Consider the following 18604-nt stretch of genomic DNA (forward strand, 5'->3'; position numbering starts at 1 on the left):
TGTTTAGGACTGCGGGCTCCCCAGTTCTCTCCCGCCCCAGGCAGGCGAAGGGCATGGTGCCTCCGCTGCATCCCCACCTGCACATCTGTCCTCTCTTCCATCTGGTGCCAGCATAGGACCCTTGGCTCGCAGCTCAGTAACAGAGGCCAGGGAGTGGGGTGTATGAGCAAGATCTCGTCACCCTCGAGATCCTATTATTGCTCTCTTAAAGCAAGGATCTGTATTCCACACCTGCTTCCCCAACCCAAAGGGCAATGCCGTTATTTTAGGGAAGCCTTTGGGTGCCTGGTTCCAGGCAAGCTCCTAGGGCAATCCTGGAGCCCCTCCCGCCCCATTTAGGGCCCAGGACCCAGGACCTCAGCACCGCCTAACTGCCCCCCTTCCTAGGGAGGCTGAGCCTGCCCTAGAAGCCAGGAGGATCAAAGTTAAAGCTGTGCGACCTCGGGCAAGTCACTCTCCCATGCCCAGCCTCACCCATGAACTGACCGCGATATTCTCTCAGGACTTTTTACTCCCTGATCAGTCATTGGATCAAGGGGTTACAACTCAAATGACACGGTGCCAACCTGCCTTTCCGGAGGGTTCTACCTCCCATTGTTCCCATCCCAACCCTTCACTGCCACCGCCCAGCCCAAAACCCCGAGGGCAGGCCGGAGGGACACCCAGCGAGAAGCCCTTTACCCTCCCACTTCAGAGTCTTTGAATCACTAACTGCCAGACCATAAGACTGCCATCAGCCACCCAGGCGAGGGGCCGCAAGCAGTGGGAACCCCGGTGCCATCGGGAGCTGGCAGCCAGCTTATTAACGAACCGTTTGTAATGCAATAATTTGTACTTCTCAATTACCAGCAATGGCTTGATTTTACACGCATGCACTCATGCAAACATACTCGGAGTACACAGTACAGGGGCCTGGGAGACCATGGTGGAGAGCGCGGGGCTAGGGAAAGCCCCTTCCTAGAACTGCATGCTCCCTGAGTCCTGGAGGGACCTGATTCTGGCCAAAGCAGGAAGGTCTGGGGTTAGGCCTGCCCACCCACCCTGCCCAGGCCCACATTTGGATGAGTGGAAGGAAAGAGGGTGCAACACCTGCTTCTCCCAATTCTTGTCCCACCATTGACTCCAGCTGGAGGTGTGCGGCTCAGCCTCCAGCACAAGGCTCCCAACCTACCGGCCCAACTGCTCTTCCCAACCCCAGGCTGGGCCCTGATCCCCAGGGTACCAGCATGTTCACCAACCTGCTCAGAGTTGGCGCCTGGGCTGAGGTCTGGGCAGAAGAGCCAGAGCTGCTCTCCCCACCTGACTCTTCACCTACACCATGGTGGTCTGGGGAGTAGCAGGTCTCCGATACCCGCAAGGGCAACCCTAGTGGTTCCTACCTCAGGGATGCGGACACTGTAGGGCTGATTGTGAAATGTTGGCGCGTTGTCATTCACATCCCCGACCTGGATGTTCACCTTCCGTGTGATCACCTGGCAAGAGAAAGGCGGGCAATTAGCGCTGCCACCTGACTCTGGCCTCTTCCACCCTAGGGGTCCAGAAATCCTGTGACCCCAGGAACATGCCTCCAGGGCCCCAGGAAACACTCACCCCCTGGTGGTCGCTGACAGAGAACTCCACGGTGAACTCTGACTTGGTCTGAAAGAAAAGTGAGAGAGGGAGGGGGCAGTTAGGCGGTGCTGAGGTCCTGGGTCCTGGGCCCTAAATGGGGCGGGAGGGGCTCCAGGATTGCCCTAGGAGCTTGCCTGGAACCAGGCACCCAAAGGCTTCCCTAAAATACCAGCATTGCCCTTTGGGTTGGGGAAGCAGGTGTGGAATATGGATCCTTGCTTTAAGAGAGCAATAAAAGACAGAAGCCGAGCATCTTGGGTGCTAGTCTTGGCTCTGCCTTTAAGATGCTGTGTGACACTGAGCAAGTCACTACACACCTCTATGGTTCCTTCCTCAAACGCAAGGAGAGGGTAAGGGTTGGGGATGTGTTCACACCTTTACCTTAACTTGCTAAGGGCTACCATGCCGTCAATTCCTGCTTCTCTGGATATTGGGGGAATGTTTACTTGGGGTAGGGGTAGACTTGTACCCTCCATGGAGCCCCATTCTACAAGGGATGAACCCAGGGTCACTGTCCCTCTTGCCTCTCCAATGTAGCTGCTTGCTTGGAGACACCTCTAGCCACCCATTCCAACCCTAAGTCCAGACACCAGCATTGGCCCTTGAAGAGGAATACCATTCAGGCAGGAAGATGCCACTTTGGAGACAGAATGGGGTCTTAGAGGAAGACCCCAAAAGATGGCGGGCCGTCCTTCCCCCAGTGTCTCCTCCTGTCCCCAGGAGAGAATTGGGGCAGGGGTATGGGCAAGTCATACTTCTCTGTCCAGTGGCTGCCGGAGCCACACCACGCCAGTGTCAGGCTCCACTGCAAAGAAGCGAGAGGCCTCCTCCCCAGACACGCCAAACACCAGGGGGTCATTGTCCATGTCTCGGGCCAGCAACTGGGTCACAGAAGAACCTGGAGTAGCCAAGGCAGAGAGCAGAGGGAAAATAAGGGAGGTCAGATTTATGCCTTCCCACCTTGCCCAGGTGGCTGAACTCTCAGCAGGGAGTGGCCATTCAGCAATCCTCCAGCAGGCCACAGATCATCACAAAGCCCTGGCGCATCTGTGGGCTCTGACCCAGGTACCCCACCTCCACCCTGGTCCACTTGTCACAGTGTGTCATGATGGTATCAGGGAACCACCACTCACCATGTTCTGGGTGTGTAAAAGACAGTTGTGACTTCTGCCTGCCCCCCTTTCTCTGATTTTAATTTGAAGACCTTCTTCTCCAAGTGGCTCAGATGAGGACAGGCCCCCAATATTTCAAGTCCTATGTTCCAAGATGAGCACATAAGTCAGTGCTAGCCAATCAGAGTGTGCCATTTCCCTGGTCATGATGATTGGTTCAGGGATGAGCATGTGACCCAAACTAGCCAATCAAAGCCAGCCCTGGGACTTTTGCTGGAACTACTGGGAAAGAGGAGCTCTCTTTCATGGGAGTTGCTCATTGGCACTGCGGGCAGCCATCTTTGGCACCACACAAGAAGAGCCTGCCTGAGAATGAGGCACACAAAGAGGAAAACAGAGGCAAATGATGTATGGAGAGACAGATTCCTGATGTCTTTCTGAGGGTCTGTCACCAGCTCTGCCTGACATTAGCTCCATCCTCTGGACTTCTCAGCTATATGAGCTAATAATTGCCTTTGTAACCTTTTGTTTGGCCTAAGTCAGTTTAGTTGGACTTCTGTCTTTTGCAAATGGAAGCACCTTTTCTAATTCAGAATACTTTGCAAAATCTTTTGGCATTCATTCAAGAGTGACCAGGTGCTGGCCTTATGATAAGCACTGGAGTACACAGAGGTTAAGAAGATGTAGCTCAGCCTCAAGGAACTCCAGTCTAGAACTGGGTAACAAGGTCTAGTTCCCATCCTCAAGAAGGGGATTGAGAGACAGGTGTCATCCCTTACCAGGAAGCAAAGCCCTGGCTTCAGGGCACCTAGGCTTCAGGATGCCTGGTCTATACCCTCCCTAAGAAGTGCAGGGCATCATCTCCTGGGGCTCACGGCTCCCCTGTGTAGCTTTCAGGTAGGGTCACTAGCTGCCCTGCTTTGCCCAGGACCGAAGCATTTCCCAGCACATGTGCTAAAACCAGGAAGCCCCAGGCAAACTGGGATGGTTGGTCTCCTTAGCTTCAGGAGGTCCTTAAACTCACTAGAACTGTATACAAAATGTTATAAGTGTACAGTGTGTCATTTTCTGAAGACAGTGTCTATAGTCTTCATCTGATTCTCAAAGAGGTGAGGAGATCAGAGCCATGGCCTTAGGCAAATCACTTATTTCCAGGTTTCAGTTTCCCCTATAAAATGAGACAGACTCTCACATTTACCAAATAGCTCTAAAAATCAAGCTAGGTAGAAAGAAAGGATTCCAAATTCTTGGAATTTTATCTAGAAAAGAACTTTTAGGACAGTTCTAACATGACAATGCTAGCTAACATTTTTGAGCCCTAATCATAAGCCAGGCATAAGCTGAGCTATTTCCATGCACGAATTCAGTCCATAATGCGATTCTCCCCATTTAATGGATAAGGCAACAAAGAGTGATGAGGTGATTACCATGTCCTCATGGTCAGCAAATGACAGAGCTGGAATCCACATCCCAGGCATTTAGGGCTCAGAGCCTATATTTGTTTCCACAGCACAGATATCTCAACACTCAATATGTAAACTCAAGATTCAGGACTTCATGGACATGACCTATCGGATCCTAATGAGAAGCCCAAGATTTGGAAAAGGAAGACATTGGACATTCACTGGGCTCTTATGATATGCCAGACACAAGGTCCATTCATGTGGATTCTCTCATTAAATCCTCCCAGCAAGTCTGTTTGGTAGTTGTTATTCTATCCATTTTGCAGATTAGGAAGCTGAGGCTCAGAGAGGTGAAGCAGCTTCTCCAAGGTCAAGCAGCAGAACAGCAGAGCAGGAAATGGCAGCATCCAAGGTGATGGGAGAAGGTGAGAAGGAGGAGTAAAATCCTGGAACATCTTTAGAGCCCAACCCTCCCATTTCAGAGTTGGAAAAGCTGAAGGCATTTAGCAAGTTGCCCAAAGTACAATGGTGAGCCACAAAGGCAGGATTCAAATCCAAGTTTCCAGACTCCCAGATTCCCAGTTCATTGCTCTTTCTAGATGGTATAAGAGGAAGTATGTGAAAGTCGCAGATAAACCAAGCACATCTTTCCAAAGCGTTTGCATTGCCTGGTGACAAATAAGTGTTTTATACTAAAACAAACAGGAAGACATTGGGAGCAGCATTTGATTGATTAATTGATTAATTATTTTTTTGGAGACAGGATCTCACTCTGTTACCCAGGCTAGAGTGCAAGTGGCATGATCTCAGCTCACTGCAACCTCCACCTCCCAGGTTCAAGTGCTTCTCCTGCCTCAGCCTCCCCAGTAGCTGGGATTACAGGCATCCGCCACCACGCCCAGCTAATTTTTTGTAGTTTTAGTAGAGATGGGGTTTCACCATGTTGGCCAGCCTGATATTGAGCTCCTGACCTCAAGTGATCTGCCCACCTCGGCCTACCAAAGTGCTGGGATTACAGGTGTGAGCCACCATGTCCGGCCTAATTTATTTATGTTTAATTTATTTGTAAAGATATAACCTAAAGCCATAAATGAATTTCCAGCCTCCCCTGACTTCTAGGAGTATACATTTCCTTTCCATTGCTCTCAGGTATTCTCTAGTGGCAAAGTTTGGGAAACACTGAGTTACCTCCCAAAGCCTTGGGCAGATTCCAGATGGGGAAACTGAGGCCCATAAGCGCCTTGCTTGTCCAGGTGCAACAATGAGTCCATGGCAGCCTGCAGCCCCCTGGACCACAGTCCTCACCTGCTGTACCTCAGGGCCCAGCCCAGGTGGGGGATCTGGGGCCAAGCTCCCAGCTGGCCAAGGGGATTCTGGGAAGACCACCCTGGCCTTCCAGCCAAGGTTGCACAACTGGGCCCAATATCCCAAATGGCTCTCTCAGGCTTGACGCTCAGGTCCTCCCAAGAAGGGGGGCGCTGGGCAAGACAGGGATGGGGCCATCAGCTGCTGTCACCCACCCTGTAATTTCCTGGACTTTTATCCATTTTCCCCTCAATTATGTGCTGCTCAAAATGGTCCTTTTCGGCTTCCTCACGGGCTCTTGCCTGCTCATGCCTTCTTTGTGTCCCAGGTAATTGCTAGTGACCTTTTCTAAGTGTACTAATTAAAGGTGCCGATTTAATATTATATTTAAGACAAGACGCCCCGCTATTTTCCAGCTGGGCACATACTCCCCCACCCAGCGCTGCTCTGCCTCTCTACAGAAGCTGGGCCCAGCCCTGGCTTCTCCGGGAAGCAGGGCTTGTTTCTCCACCAGGGGAGGTTTCCAGCAAGCTACGGTTGTGCTATTCCTACAGGAGTGAGGCCAATCTCTGGGGTTCAGCTCCAGCCCAGTGCTCTTAGTTACAGCCATGCAGGAGAACCATCTCTGGCTGGGGGACCCTGGGGTACACATGCCACACAGGTTTGCTTCCTACCTGAGAAACAATATACCTTGTATCTCAGGGCTGGAGGATACCTGGAGTTCCTTTTGTAAACATTTGTAGTAAAATACACATCACATGAAATTTACCACTTCAACGATTTAAAGTACACAATTCCGTGGCATTTAGTACATTCACGATGCTGTGCAACCATCACCACTAACTCCACAAGATTTTCATCATCTCCAAAGGAAACCCCATGCCCATGAACCAGTCACTCCCCATGACTCCCTTCCCCAGCCCCTGGCAACCACAAATCCACTTTCTGTTTCTATGGATTCGCCTATCCTAGATATTTTATATGAATGAAATAATACAGTATGTGGCCTTTTGTGCCTGACCTCTTTCACTTAGCCAAATGTTTTCAAGGTTCATTCATGTTGTAGCATGTATCAGTACTTCACTCCTTTTTAACAGCTGAATAATATTCCCTTGTGTGAATGTAACACATTTTGTTCATTCATTGATCAGTTGACAGCTATTTATGTTTTTCCCACCTGTTGGCTATTGGGAATAATGCCGCTATGAATATTTATGTACAAGTTTTTGTTTGAACATCTGTTTTTAATCATTTTGGATGTATACTTAGGAGCACAATTGCTGGAACATATAGTAATTCTATGTTTAAATTATTGAGGAACTGCCAAAGTGTTCTCCATGGTGGCTGTATTATTTTACATTCTCACCAGCAATGGATGAGGCCTGGTGTTTTTTCAGTGGTAAGGAGGATACCCTGCTATTCACAGGGGCTGGAATGCCCTCTTATGATAGAGAGATGGGAGCTGGCTGGGTCTCCACAGCAGATGCTATTGGTACCCTGCCCTCTATCCCTCAGCACACACATTTCCACACACACCAGCCTGACTTCTAACTGCCAGCCCCTGTGAGTGTTCACCCGAGGGGTTCTGGCCATCAGAGACTGCTCCTCCTAAACACAGCACAGCTGGGAAGTGCATGGGAATGGACGCCCCGGTAGCGGAGCTCGCCGAGTTACTGTGGAAGATGATAGATAAGGATGACCTTGTCTACTATGATTAGAGCTAAAAAATGTTAGCTATCATCATCATGTTAGAACCCTCCTAAAAGTTCACTTACAAAAGCTGCTTAGTCCTCTTTTCTAGATAAAATTCCAAGAATTTGGAATCCTTCCTTTCTGGCTTGATTTTCAGAGCTCTGTGGATAAGGTAGGTAAACAGCCCAGCTCCAGCACCTCTCAAGAGCGTGACTCAGAGGTCCGTGTTCTACACTGGCAACTTGGTTGACAATAACGCATCTTTATGGCTTCCCTCCCTTCCTGTCTCACTTCCTCACTCCCTGCTTGTGTTTCCTGGAACCTCCTCCCCAGTAAGCTTCTTGCACTTAAGTCCTCATCACAAGGTCTATTTCTGGAGGAGCCCACATTTCCAATGCATGTTTAAGACCATACATTGGAACTACTGTAGAGCTTTACAATGCAAATTCCCAGGCCCTCTTGACAGGGTTGGCTAGTGGGAAGCCCAGAGTGTAAACTTTTAAACAGCAGCCCCCACTCTCCCTGCAGGAGACGCTCACACACAGCCAGGTTAGAAGTCCTGTGGCTGGTTCATAGCATGATGATATTCAAATATTTAACAACAGGCACAGTACAGGCATCAACCAATCAGAAAAAACGCTGGCCGTAAACAACCAGACCGGTAAGTACTGCCTGTAAGTCAGCCTGGTTTATGGCTCCCATTTTAGATGCAGAGAAAAGCTCCACCCGTCCCAGGATGATTGAAAGGCCCAGTCTTAGGACTCCTGGCTCGATCGGTGCGGCGGACTTGGCCTCTCCTACCGTCATGGGGAAGGGGCATCCAGCTAGGCCAGCCCCTCCACTCTGTGCCACCCAAACAATGCCCAGCCTAACCTCATGGGTGGAATGCGGAACATTCAAGAACTTAATCACTGTGCATCTGTGTTCACGCCAGCATTCTTTGCAATAGCCAAGAAGGGCGAAGCGATCCAAGAATCTGTCCACAGATGAATGGATAAGCAAAACGTGGTAGATACAGCCAATGGAATATTATTCAGCCTTAAAAAGAAAGGAAATTCCGACACATGCTACAATATGGATAAACCCTGAGGACATTATGCTCAGTGAAATAAGCCAGTCCCAGAAAGACAAAAACAGTACAGTGTGATCTCCCTGATATAAGGTACCTAGAGTAATCCAATTCATAGAGACAGAAAGTAGAATGGTGAATGCCAGGGGTCAGGAAGGGCAGAATGGAGAACTATTATTCAATGGCTACAGTTTCAGTTTTCAACAGAAAAAGAGTTCTGGAGGTCGGTTAGGCAACAGTGTCAATGTGCTTAACACTACTAAACTATACACTTAAAAATGGCTAAGATGGCAAATTTCATGTTATGTATATTTTACCATAATTAAATTAAAAAAAAAAAAACACTTACATCGACCATGTCTAAGGCCCTAGTGATCTGGTCCAAGATAACATCCATCACTGCATCTCACAGGCTCACTGGGCTGAGCCCCATCTGGCCCCACAGGCCTTCTTTCTATTCCTGAACAGGACAAGTTGGCCGCTCCTCGGGACCCTCGCCCTGAATGTGCCTTTGGCTGGGAAGGTTCCTACCCTAGGTCACTCCACCTCCACGGCAGCTTCCTCATTATTCACCTCTCGGGTGGCGAGTTAACACCTTGGGGAGGCCTTCCTCAAATTCTCAATCAGCAGAGTCTAGCTAAAGAGACGCCTGGTTACTCAGTGTCCTAAGACTCCACGTTATTGTCTTCACAATCCTCTCTCTGAAAGGATCTGCTCATCCACTTGACTTGCTGACCACCTACCCCAACCCCCTGCCCATCACACAGCACATTCAGCCTGACCTGCCTATTCCTTGTCATATCCCTAAGCCTAACACAGGGATTGGCATCCTGGAGGCACTCAATAAATAGTCACTGGGTAAATAAATGAATCCTGCTAACAACTGCCCAGAAGTGTTAGAAAAGACAGCCCCCCAAAGGCATGAAGGTCTCTGAGCCACAACGGGAAGAGAGAGTATAGCAAGTTAATTCTTAATTGTGTGCACAAATGGACAGGGGAAAGGATAGCTGATCAAAACCTAATAACACCCAAATCAGTAGCACTTGTCTTTGGGCCCAGGTAGGAATCACAGCTGTGCAATGACTGGGGGTCCAGTCTCTGAGGAACCGGCCCTGTACCCCATCCTGGGAGCTGTGTACCCCATCTTGGAGGTAGGAGGTAGGAATCTGCCCACCAGACTGCTAAGGCCCCTTGGGAGTTGCAAAGCTGGTGGCACATCCTCCACCGTGGCCTCGGCCCTCAGCAGCAGTCCACATCTGCCTTCCAGGCAAGGGGCAGACAATCACAGCTTCCCCTGAGGCCCCGCTGGGCCCATGCTGATCGCTGAGATGACTGTTATTACTATTATTGTTGTTATTTGCACTGAGGGACAAGGGCTGGGATTGGGGATTGTCGTCGTGCGGCTCCTGGAGAGCAGTACCTTCTAGACGAGGGGCGGGCCAGAAACTCTGGCAGGGCAGCACAGGCTGCAGGGCTTTTTATTTTCTCTAGATGAGAGAAGGATGAAAGCAATATTTGTTTCCAAAACACGGAGAGGGTGAATAAGCGGTGCGAGAACATACCCTGCTCCCTCCTTGCAGCAGCGTCTCCTTAAAGCACACCTTCCATTGTGCCACACTCTGCTCAAATGCCTGCCTAGTTCCCAGAGAATGAAAACGAATTCCTTACCATGATATCTAGTGCTTCCCAATGCATCCTCAACCTCCCTGGCCATGCACATTTCCCTCTGCACCCCTGGGCCCGGCCTGCCAGACTGCTGTCACCCGAAAGCATACCACGCCCCTGCATGGATTCATTGTTTGCACCTCTGCACAGCAGGCAAGAGGCCATCACCCCTTGAAGGTAGAAGTTGATATTCTGGGACACGCTTGGCAGTCTTCCTTCTCCTCTTCCCCATCCCTCATGATTAACCACTGCTCTTCTAGGGCCAGGGAGCTAGCCAGTCCCAGCTCTTGCCCACACAGACCTTATTAATCAATCACAGCACCTTTTCCCATTGAATCTGCATTCAACTTCAGAATCCTTCACAACACAGGGTTCCATGCAGACACCATAATCAATCCTAAAAGGCACAAGAAAGCAAGGCTTTTGCAACCTGTGACCTAAAAGGACTTCACACCAGCTGTGATCCACTGTCCTTCCCCATCTAGGGGCCAAGAACCTAGCAGTCTGCCTCTGCCAGGCTCAGGACTGTTAGAGAGACAGAACAAGCCTTGGTGTCTGCAGGCTAGCTCAGAAGCAGGGACTAGTTATGGCTGAAGTGAGAACCAAACAGACAAAGGCCCCTTCTCATTTTGCAGAGAGGGAAGCAAGGGTCCTGGCCGGGAGAGGGCTGCCTGGGATAGAGCTATGCATGCGTGAGTAGCTGAGCCAAGGAGTTGCAGACAGCAGGGCCCCAGCCTCAAGTTCCAAGTCCATGGGTATAGCCAGGGTTTTCTGAAAATAACTACTCCTCACTCCAACCATCCCACCATGGCCATCAAGCCTGCTGCACACCCCCACCTGCAAGAAGGGAAACCCACCCTCCTCCTCCTGGCTGGCCTGGGTCCCTGCCAGGGCCAGGGGCTCCTGTCCTCCCACTCTCCCTGGGATGGGCTCCCCAGAGCCTGAGCTGGCCTTGGAGCCTGCCGTTTCATTTGTCTCTCCTCTGGGATCAGACAGGCCAGTTAAGTGCCTTGATTCCTGGGGATAATCTCATTTGTCTTAGGTCCCCCCTCCCACTCTCCTGCCTTCAGTCTCTCAAATCCCCTGGGTCGTGAACTTGGTTTGACCTCAGGGGAGCTCTTTTCTTCATCTTAGGCTTCACCAATATCTCCACCTGGGGGAAGTCAGAGGGAGTAGAGTGAGCTCTGACACTGGCCGGCTCTCTCCTGAGAGGCAGGCGGCCTCTAAGCTCACCCTTCACTGATCAACGCCCTCACTGTCTTCAGAAAACCCTTGCCCTGGGTCAAAGGAACCATCTCTGCCTTCAAAGCCCACAGGCCAGCTTCACTCCTGTGCTCTCCTGCAACTCCGTCCACTTGGAGGGTACGGCATGAACTGTCTGGGGGAAAGGAAACCAGCATTCTGTTTCCTGGGCATGACTGTTTGCCAGGTACCACACTCAATGGTTTTCATTCATTTACTCTGTCACTTATTTCTCCTAATGGCCCTACACAGAGGGGTTAGCATCCCTGTTATATAGGTAAGAAAACTGAGGCTCAGGCCAGGTGCAGTGCCTCACGCCTTGTAATCCCAGCACTTTGGGAGGCCAAGGTGGGTGGATCACTTGAGGTCAGGAGTTCAAGACCAGCCTGGCCAACATGGTGAAACCCCGTCTCTACTAAAAATACGAAAGTTAGCTGGGGGTGGTGGCACAGGCCTGTAATCCCAGCTAGTCAGGAGGCCGAGGCAGGAGAATTGCTAGAGCCCAGGAGGCAGAGGTCGTAGTGAGCCAAGATCATGCCACTGCACTCCAGCATGGATGACAGAGCGAGACTGTCTCAAAACAAAACAAACAAAACAAAAAAAGAAAGAAAGAAAGGAAGGAAGAAAAGAAAAGAAAGGAAAGGAAAGAGAAGAAAAGAAAAGAAAAGAAAAAAGAAAAGAAAAGAAAAGAGGCTCAGAGGGGTAAAGTGACCTACCCAAGGTCACCGAGCCAGGAGTTCAACCCAAGTCTTTCTCATTCCATGACCCTCATGGTTTTTATCACAAAGCCTTTTATCCAAATCCAAAACTCAGCTCCTGAATACAGCCTTCTTCTCACCCCAAAGCAACTAACCCCATGGAGGCTGCCTCCAGGTGGACCCTGGTCTGAAGGTGAGCACCCCTGAGGCAGAGACTTGGTAGGGATGGGCTCCCCTCTAGCACCCTGGCTTTCCTTAGTCTACTTATCGCTACCAGTAAGACGGCCATTCCCTCCTGAGAGTCAGAGAAGGGCTGCAGGCTCACCTGGCCACACAGGTGTCTGCACGGATGGGGACAGGCTAATCCAGGGAAGAAGGAGGCATTAAACAGAGCCAGACAACACAAACCCAGAAGCTCTGGGGGCAGGGAAGAGGAGGAATAAGTGAAGTACACAGAGGCACACATATTTTTAAAAATGTATTTTTTTATTGATACATAATAATTGTACATATTTATGGGGTACCTGTGATATTTTGATACATACAGAATGTGTAATGATCGGATCACAGTATTTACGATATCCATCACCTCAAACACTTATCATTTCTTTGTGTTGAGAACACTTCAGATCTTCTCTTCTAGCTCTTTTAAAATATACAATAAATTATTGCTAACTATAGCCACCCTATTGTGCTACACAGCACTAGATCCTTTTTTTTTTTTTTTTTTTTGAGATGGAGTCTCGCTCTGTTACCCAGGCTGAAGGGCAGTGGTGCTATTTCAGCTCACTGCAACCTCTGCCTCCCAGGTTCAAGCGATTCTCCTGCCTCAGCCTCCCAAGTAGCTGGGATTACAAGTGGGTGCCACCACGCCTGGCTAGTTTTTATTTGTTTGTTTTGTTTGTTTCTGAGACAGAATTTCACTCTTGTTGCCCAGGCTGGAGTGCAATGGCATGATCTCAGCTCACTGCAACCTCTGCCTCGTGGGGTAAAGCGATTCTCCTGCCTCAGCCTCCAAAGTAGCTGGGATTACAGGCATGCGCCACCATGCCCAGCTAATTTTGTATTTTTAGTAGAGACGAGGTTTCTCCATGTTGGTCAGGCTGATCTCAAACTCCCTACCTCAAGTGATCCACCTGCCTAGGCCTCCCAAAGTGCTGGGATTACAGGCGTGAGCCACTGCACCTGGCTGGAATTTCACTCTTGTTGCCTAGGCTGGAGTGCAGTGGCGTGATATCAGCTCACTGCAACCTCCACCTCATGGGTTCAAGCAGTTCTCTTGCCTCAGCCTCCCAAGTAGCTCGGATTACAAGCATGTCCCACCATGCCTGGCTAATTTTTGTATTTTTAGTAGAGATGGGGTTTTGCCATGTTGGTCAGGTTGATCTCGAACTCCTGACCTCAGGTGATCTGCCTGCCTCGGCCTCCCGAAGTGCTGGGATTATAGGCGTGAGCTAACTATATTTTTTTACTCATTAACCATCCCCTCTTTCACTCTCTCCCCAGCCTCTGGTAACCATCATTCCACACTCTACTTCCATGAGATCCACTTTTTAAGCTCCCACATTTGACTGAGAACATACGACATTTGTCTTTCTGTGCCTGGCTTATTTCACTTAACATGATGATCTTCAGTTCCATCTATGTGGCTGCAAATGATAGGATTTCCTTTTTATAGCTGAGTAGTATTCCATTGTGTATATATACCACATTTCTTTATCCATTTATCATTGATGGACACTTAGGTTGACTCCATATCTTGGCTATTGCAAATAGTGCCGCAATAAGCATGGGAGGCAGCTATCCCTTTGATATCCTGATTTCCTTCCCTTCACACACACATTTTTTAAAAATTAATATGCCCAAGAGGAAAGATCAGACATTGAATACCAATACTTCAGGGACCTGGCCCTGACTCTTAGAAACCCGGAGCTCCTCTGCCTCTGACATAGCAAATAAGGACCATCATTTGCTGAGGGCTGCGAGGACCAGTCATAGGCACCTATGTGCTCTATTCCCCTACAACCCAGTGCATCACAGAGAGGTCAAGTTACTTGCCTAAAGTCACACAGCTAGCACAAGGCAGAGCTGGGATTGCTCAGTGATCCTCCTGTTGACATCCTCCACTGATTCCCTCAGCAAACACTGCCTAGGCACCTGCTGTCCCTGGTACTGCTGTAGGCACTGATGATAAAACGAACACTGCAGCCGGAAGAACCTGCCCTCCTGCAGCTGACAGTCCAGCGGGCAGACCTACACATCTATCACACTGCACACTTCTCCTGGCCTTTCCCTGGGACACTGTGGAAGTTCAGGATGGACTGGCAGCTGTTTGCAAACTGTAGGCATGAAGAAGTGCGTCCCTGCACTTCACCTGGCCCGAACGTGACCCTCAGGACGAGCATTCCAGGGAGTCCGAGGACAGGGGGTTGGGGACTTGGAACACAGGCTCAAAGGGCACAGGAGAAGCTTTGGGAGCAAGGCAGCCTTAGAGAAGTCCCTGCGTTTAAGGCTGAGAGAATCAGCCGGGTCTAGAACTGATGTGGTTGGCCCTGGTTCACACTCAGCCAGGACTAGCTGTGTGACTGTGGGCAAATCACTGCTGTCTCTGAGCTTCTCCTTCCCCACTGATACTATGAAGGTGCTGGCATCAATGGCCAAAGTGCAGAGGTCCACGAGGAGAACTGAAAACAATCTTGGCAAATGGGTCAAGGTTCATGTGCCCACTCCAACCTCCGGGTCACAGTTTTGTGGGCATCATGCTGGGGAGTGTGAGGTTGCATCTGAGGTCAGTAGGAAGAACTGTGTGATCTGCCAGGGACACACGATGCACACAGGAGAGGGAGTAGCTCTACTTGGCCGAATATTTGCATTCTTGATATGGCCAAGAAGCTCATTTTACAAAGGAGAAAACAGGGCTGGGTGGCCCGGTGACAAGTCCACAGTCACCCAGCTCAACAGCTAGCAGGTGGAGGAGCTGCCACTCAAATTGGTCCCTGGACTCCCCATACGCTGTTCTTTCCACCACACCACATTAAGGTCCCTTCCAGTTTAGATATCTACGATATTAAGGCTCTGTTTTCCACATACTGTGTACAAGGAAGGCGCTCCGCAGCGGAGGATAGACAGGCAGAGAAGACCCAACCCGGCTCCCAAGGGTTTACAATCTGGTTTGGACACTTGGGGAATGAGCTACCACAGAGCCAGCAGCCAGGGTCCATGGCAGACTGGATATTTCTTTTCTGCCCAGAAATAGCAGCCTGAGCATGAAACGGCCATGAATAAAGGGGCCCTGGAATGTTCTGTTTGACCTTCCTGAGTCCTTGTGGTAGCTCCCAGGCCCATGAGGCTTGAAGTCTTGTCTCAGGGCTTGGAGAGCCAAGAGGTAGTTACCAGATTTAATAACAGTGATAATAGTGGAGGGGGTGTTTTTTTTTCCCCTCTCCTGAAACTTTTCAATTCATTGAATTGTTCAATTAACTTTACAAAAGGAAATGTGGGAAAATGATGGCAAATTGAACTTGACATTATCATTAAAATAAACAGAGCACTGCAGGCCATTAAAGGCTCACAAGGAGATTATCCAAACACTTGCAGGCACATGCTGGTTCCTTCCTTCTCAGAAGTGACCCTGATGTCCCCTCCTGCCCTGAGCTACAGGGAGAAGTCACCAGTCACCCTCCCCATAGCTCAAGAATGAGGCTGCACTCGTGAACCCATCCTCACAGTCCCCCGAATGTGACCGTGGGGGAACGGCAGTGGCCAGGCTGGAGGACGACTCTCCACTACGAGGCTGCCATCTCCGGGGCATCCCTTCCATCTTGGGCCTCTGTCCCAGTGCAACAAAGTGTCACTTCAGCCCTGGCTGCACCTTAGGATCACCTGTAGCCCTTTTGACATCCCAACTGTCCATCTGTACCCCAGACCACATACATCAGGATCTCCAGGGAGGGACTCAAGCATTGGGATTTAAGAACAAGCTAAACCACTCGAGTGATTCCAATGGGCTTTGGAGTTGATATCCAGGGTCTTGATGATTTCTGAGGGTCCTTCAATCTTCAGGACATATCTGAGAAACTGTGATGGAGGAAAACCTAGAGGTCAGCAGTTCCCACACTTGTCAGCACACTGGAATCACCTGGAGCTTTCGAGCAATACTGGTGTCTGCATCCCACACTCCCAACGTTGTGACTAGCTGGCCTAGGGGCCAGCTTGGGCTTTGGAAAGTTCTAAATCGCCAGGTGATATACTGGGCAGGCAAGAATGGGAATCACTCCTCCAGGGAGACCAGCTTCCCTGAGCCTTTTCCATGTGCTTACCCGTGTGGAACCCAGCTATAGTGGGGGTGCCCCAGGCATATTCAGCTTAGGCCAATCCACAGGTGGAGCAAAAAAAAAAAAAAAAGTTTTGCTTTGTCACCCCTTCCCATGTTCAAAATTTTCCAATCCCAATATTAAAAAGATGTTAATTAATGGCTTTGAGGCCATGCATCTCAACCTGATTTCATATTAGCATCACCTGGAGAGCTTCTAAAAATAAGGACACCCAGGCCCCACCCACTAAGGATTCTGTCTTAATTAACTGGTCTAGTGCAGGACCCAGACAGCAGTATTCTGATATAAATCCTCAAGTGATTCCCACGTACAGCCAAGTTAAGAACCACCTGGTTAAAGCAGTGATTCTCAAACTTGAGTGTGCATCAGAACTACCAAGAGAGCTGTTAAAAACAGATTTATGGGCCCCTCCCAGACTTTCAGTTTCTGAATATGCATTTCTAATAAGCTCCCAATTGCCACTAATGCTGCCTGTCTGAGACCACATTTTTGAGAACCCCTAAGTTAGAGTTTCCATGAGTCCAGGTCCTAGAAATTTAAGATTTTTCTTTTCTTTCTTTTTTTTTTTTCAAAACCTCTGTCACCTGGGCTGGTGCAGTGGCACAATCATAACTCCTGGGCTCAAGTGATCCTCCTGCCTCAGCCTCCCAAGTAGCTAGGACTACAAGTGCGCCACCACATCTGGCTAATTTTACAATTTTTTTTAATAGAGATGAGGTCTTGTTGTGTTGCCCAGGCTGGATTCAAACTCCTGGGCTCAAGCAATCCTCCCACCCCAGCCTCCCAAAGTGCTGGGATTACAGGCGTGAGCCACCTTGCCGGGCTTAAGATTCTTTTCTAAAATAATTTGGCTCTGGGGAATTTGGGACTCAAGGCCTGATTTCAAAATTCCACCACCTCCTGTACCCCTGCTGTCCACCCCTTAGCCAGAGACCCAACCCGGCTTGTCTTCACCTTTCAATAGCAGGAAAAGAAATGAAGAAAGGCGCAACATGAAAGCAGGTGAGCAAGACACCCTCCCTTCTGCCCTGCTCTCCTCCCACCCTCCCGCTTGGAAGGAGGTCAGAAAAGTCCCTCCAGAAATCACTTCCTCTTTGAGGAGACTCGTAATTACCCACAATGATCACAGCACCATTCATTTTGCCCTAAAATTAATACATCACGTTGAGAATGATATCGCACTAATTTATCACAAGATTCATGAAACTTGCACTTTTTCTAATGAGATTTATGCAAATGCAGCTCTTGCCTCTGTTTGTGTTTTTAAAAGTTTTGACAGGGAAGTGGGGGTCCAGCCCAGTTGGCTCCATGGTGGTTCTCACCTTCCGAAGGCCCCAGGTGAGCAAGCGCCTTCAGGCTTTTCACTGGGCTCATTCTCCATTCCTCTCTCCCCAGGTACACACCCTTTATTCATCTCATGGGGCTCACCTGCTGTCAGGTGGGCAGGCAGTTACAGGGGGCAGGGCTGGGTCTCTCTCATCCTATCAGAGGCCTTCCAGGTACTCAGTCTCTGAGATCAACTGCGGGTTATGGGTGCAGGGGTAGCAGGACCCAGCTAGACAGGGTGGAAACTAGCATGAGGCAAGCCAAGCACCCAGGAGGCACTCACGCTCAGGTCCTGCCCCCGTACTTGCACAAGTCTGAGAATGTCTCCTGAATTTCTGTGCCCTGGGGGCCGGCTTGCTTCACCGCCGTCCCGGCCTTGCCACTATTTATTGAGCATCTACTGTATGGGAGACACTCTGTTAAGCACTTTGCACACACAACCTCATTCAATATTTACCACAAACACGTGAGGAAGGTATTCCCACACTCCAGTGAGGAGACTGAGTCTCAGAGAGGTTTAGCAACTTGCCGAAGGTCACACAGCAAGGAAGAGGTAGAGCCAGGATTTAAGATTCAGGACTGCCTGACCCCAAATACAATGTTCTTATCCAGTACCAGCCCCAAATGATTCACAGAAGGCCTTCCCTCTGCTGGGGTCACATCCTACATACCCAGTTATCCAGGACATAGACGAAAAGCAGGAAATTGGCCCCAAAGGCCTTAGAGCAGGTAAAAGCCATGGCACAAAATACGTGCACTAAATTTCAAGCTCATTACAGAAAAGAGAGATAGGGCCAAGTCCTCACTCAGAGCCTGTTGACTTGTACTTTACACACAGTTATGATGAGCTTGGCGCTTTGCTGTTTGCGATTTATGGTAATCCCAAGCAGGTGCATGGACAACAATAGGAAGCAAATGAACAACAGCTTCTGCTGCTCACAAAAGGGAAAGGCAAAAAATTACCTGAAAAATGAAAACTAAAATAATTTGAGTCCCTTCACTAGCTCTTGTAAATGACAAAGCATCATCATAGATTGCTATTCATGGTGATATGTTCAACCACAGGCCAAGGAAGTGCTGAATGATGAGTCATCCCTATATAAGAAGGCAGGTAGGTATATAAGAGATCTTATGAATATTCTATGCA

General features: G+C 49.5%; 1 protein-coding gene and 1 long non-coding RNA gene across 2 annotated transcripts in view; one reads left to right on the top strand and one right to left on the bottom strand.

Moving 5' to 3' along the window:
* CDH23 (cadherin related 23) overlaps window positions 1–18604 on the bottom strand; it is a 459756-nt gene that overhangs the window by 302310 nt on the left and 138842 nt on the right. Inside the window, exons 4-6 of the mRNA XM_054522498.2 lie at window positions 2367–2509; window positions 1591–1638; window positions 1380–1472 (exon numbers count right to left, since the gene is read on the bottom strand). Of these exons, the coding sequence (XP_054378473.2) occupies window positions 1380–1472; window positions 1591–1638; window positions 2367–2509 (284 nt within the window). The remainder of the gene's footprint in view (window positions 1–1379; window positions 1473–1590; window positions 1639–2366; window positions 2510–18604) is intronic.
* Window positions 674–4419, top strand: LOC112135256 (uncharacterized). Its single transcript, XR_002916564.1, has 3 exons — window positions 674–816; window positions 2581–2676; window positions 4234–4419. It is a non-coding gene; the product is annotated as an uncharacterized LOC112135256 (long non-coding RNA).

This window comes from Pongo abelii, chromosome 8, assembly GCF_028885655.2.
Source record: "Pongo abelii isolate AG06213 chromosome 8, NHGRI_mPonAbe1-v2.0_pri, whole genome shotgun sequence".
Taxonomy (NCBI): domain Eukaryota; kingdom Metazoa; phylum Chordata; class Mammalia; order Primates; family Hominidae; genus Pongo; species Pongo abelii.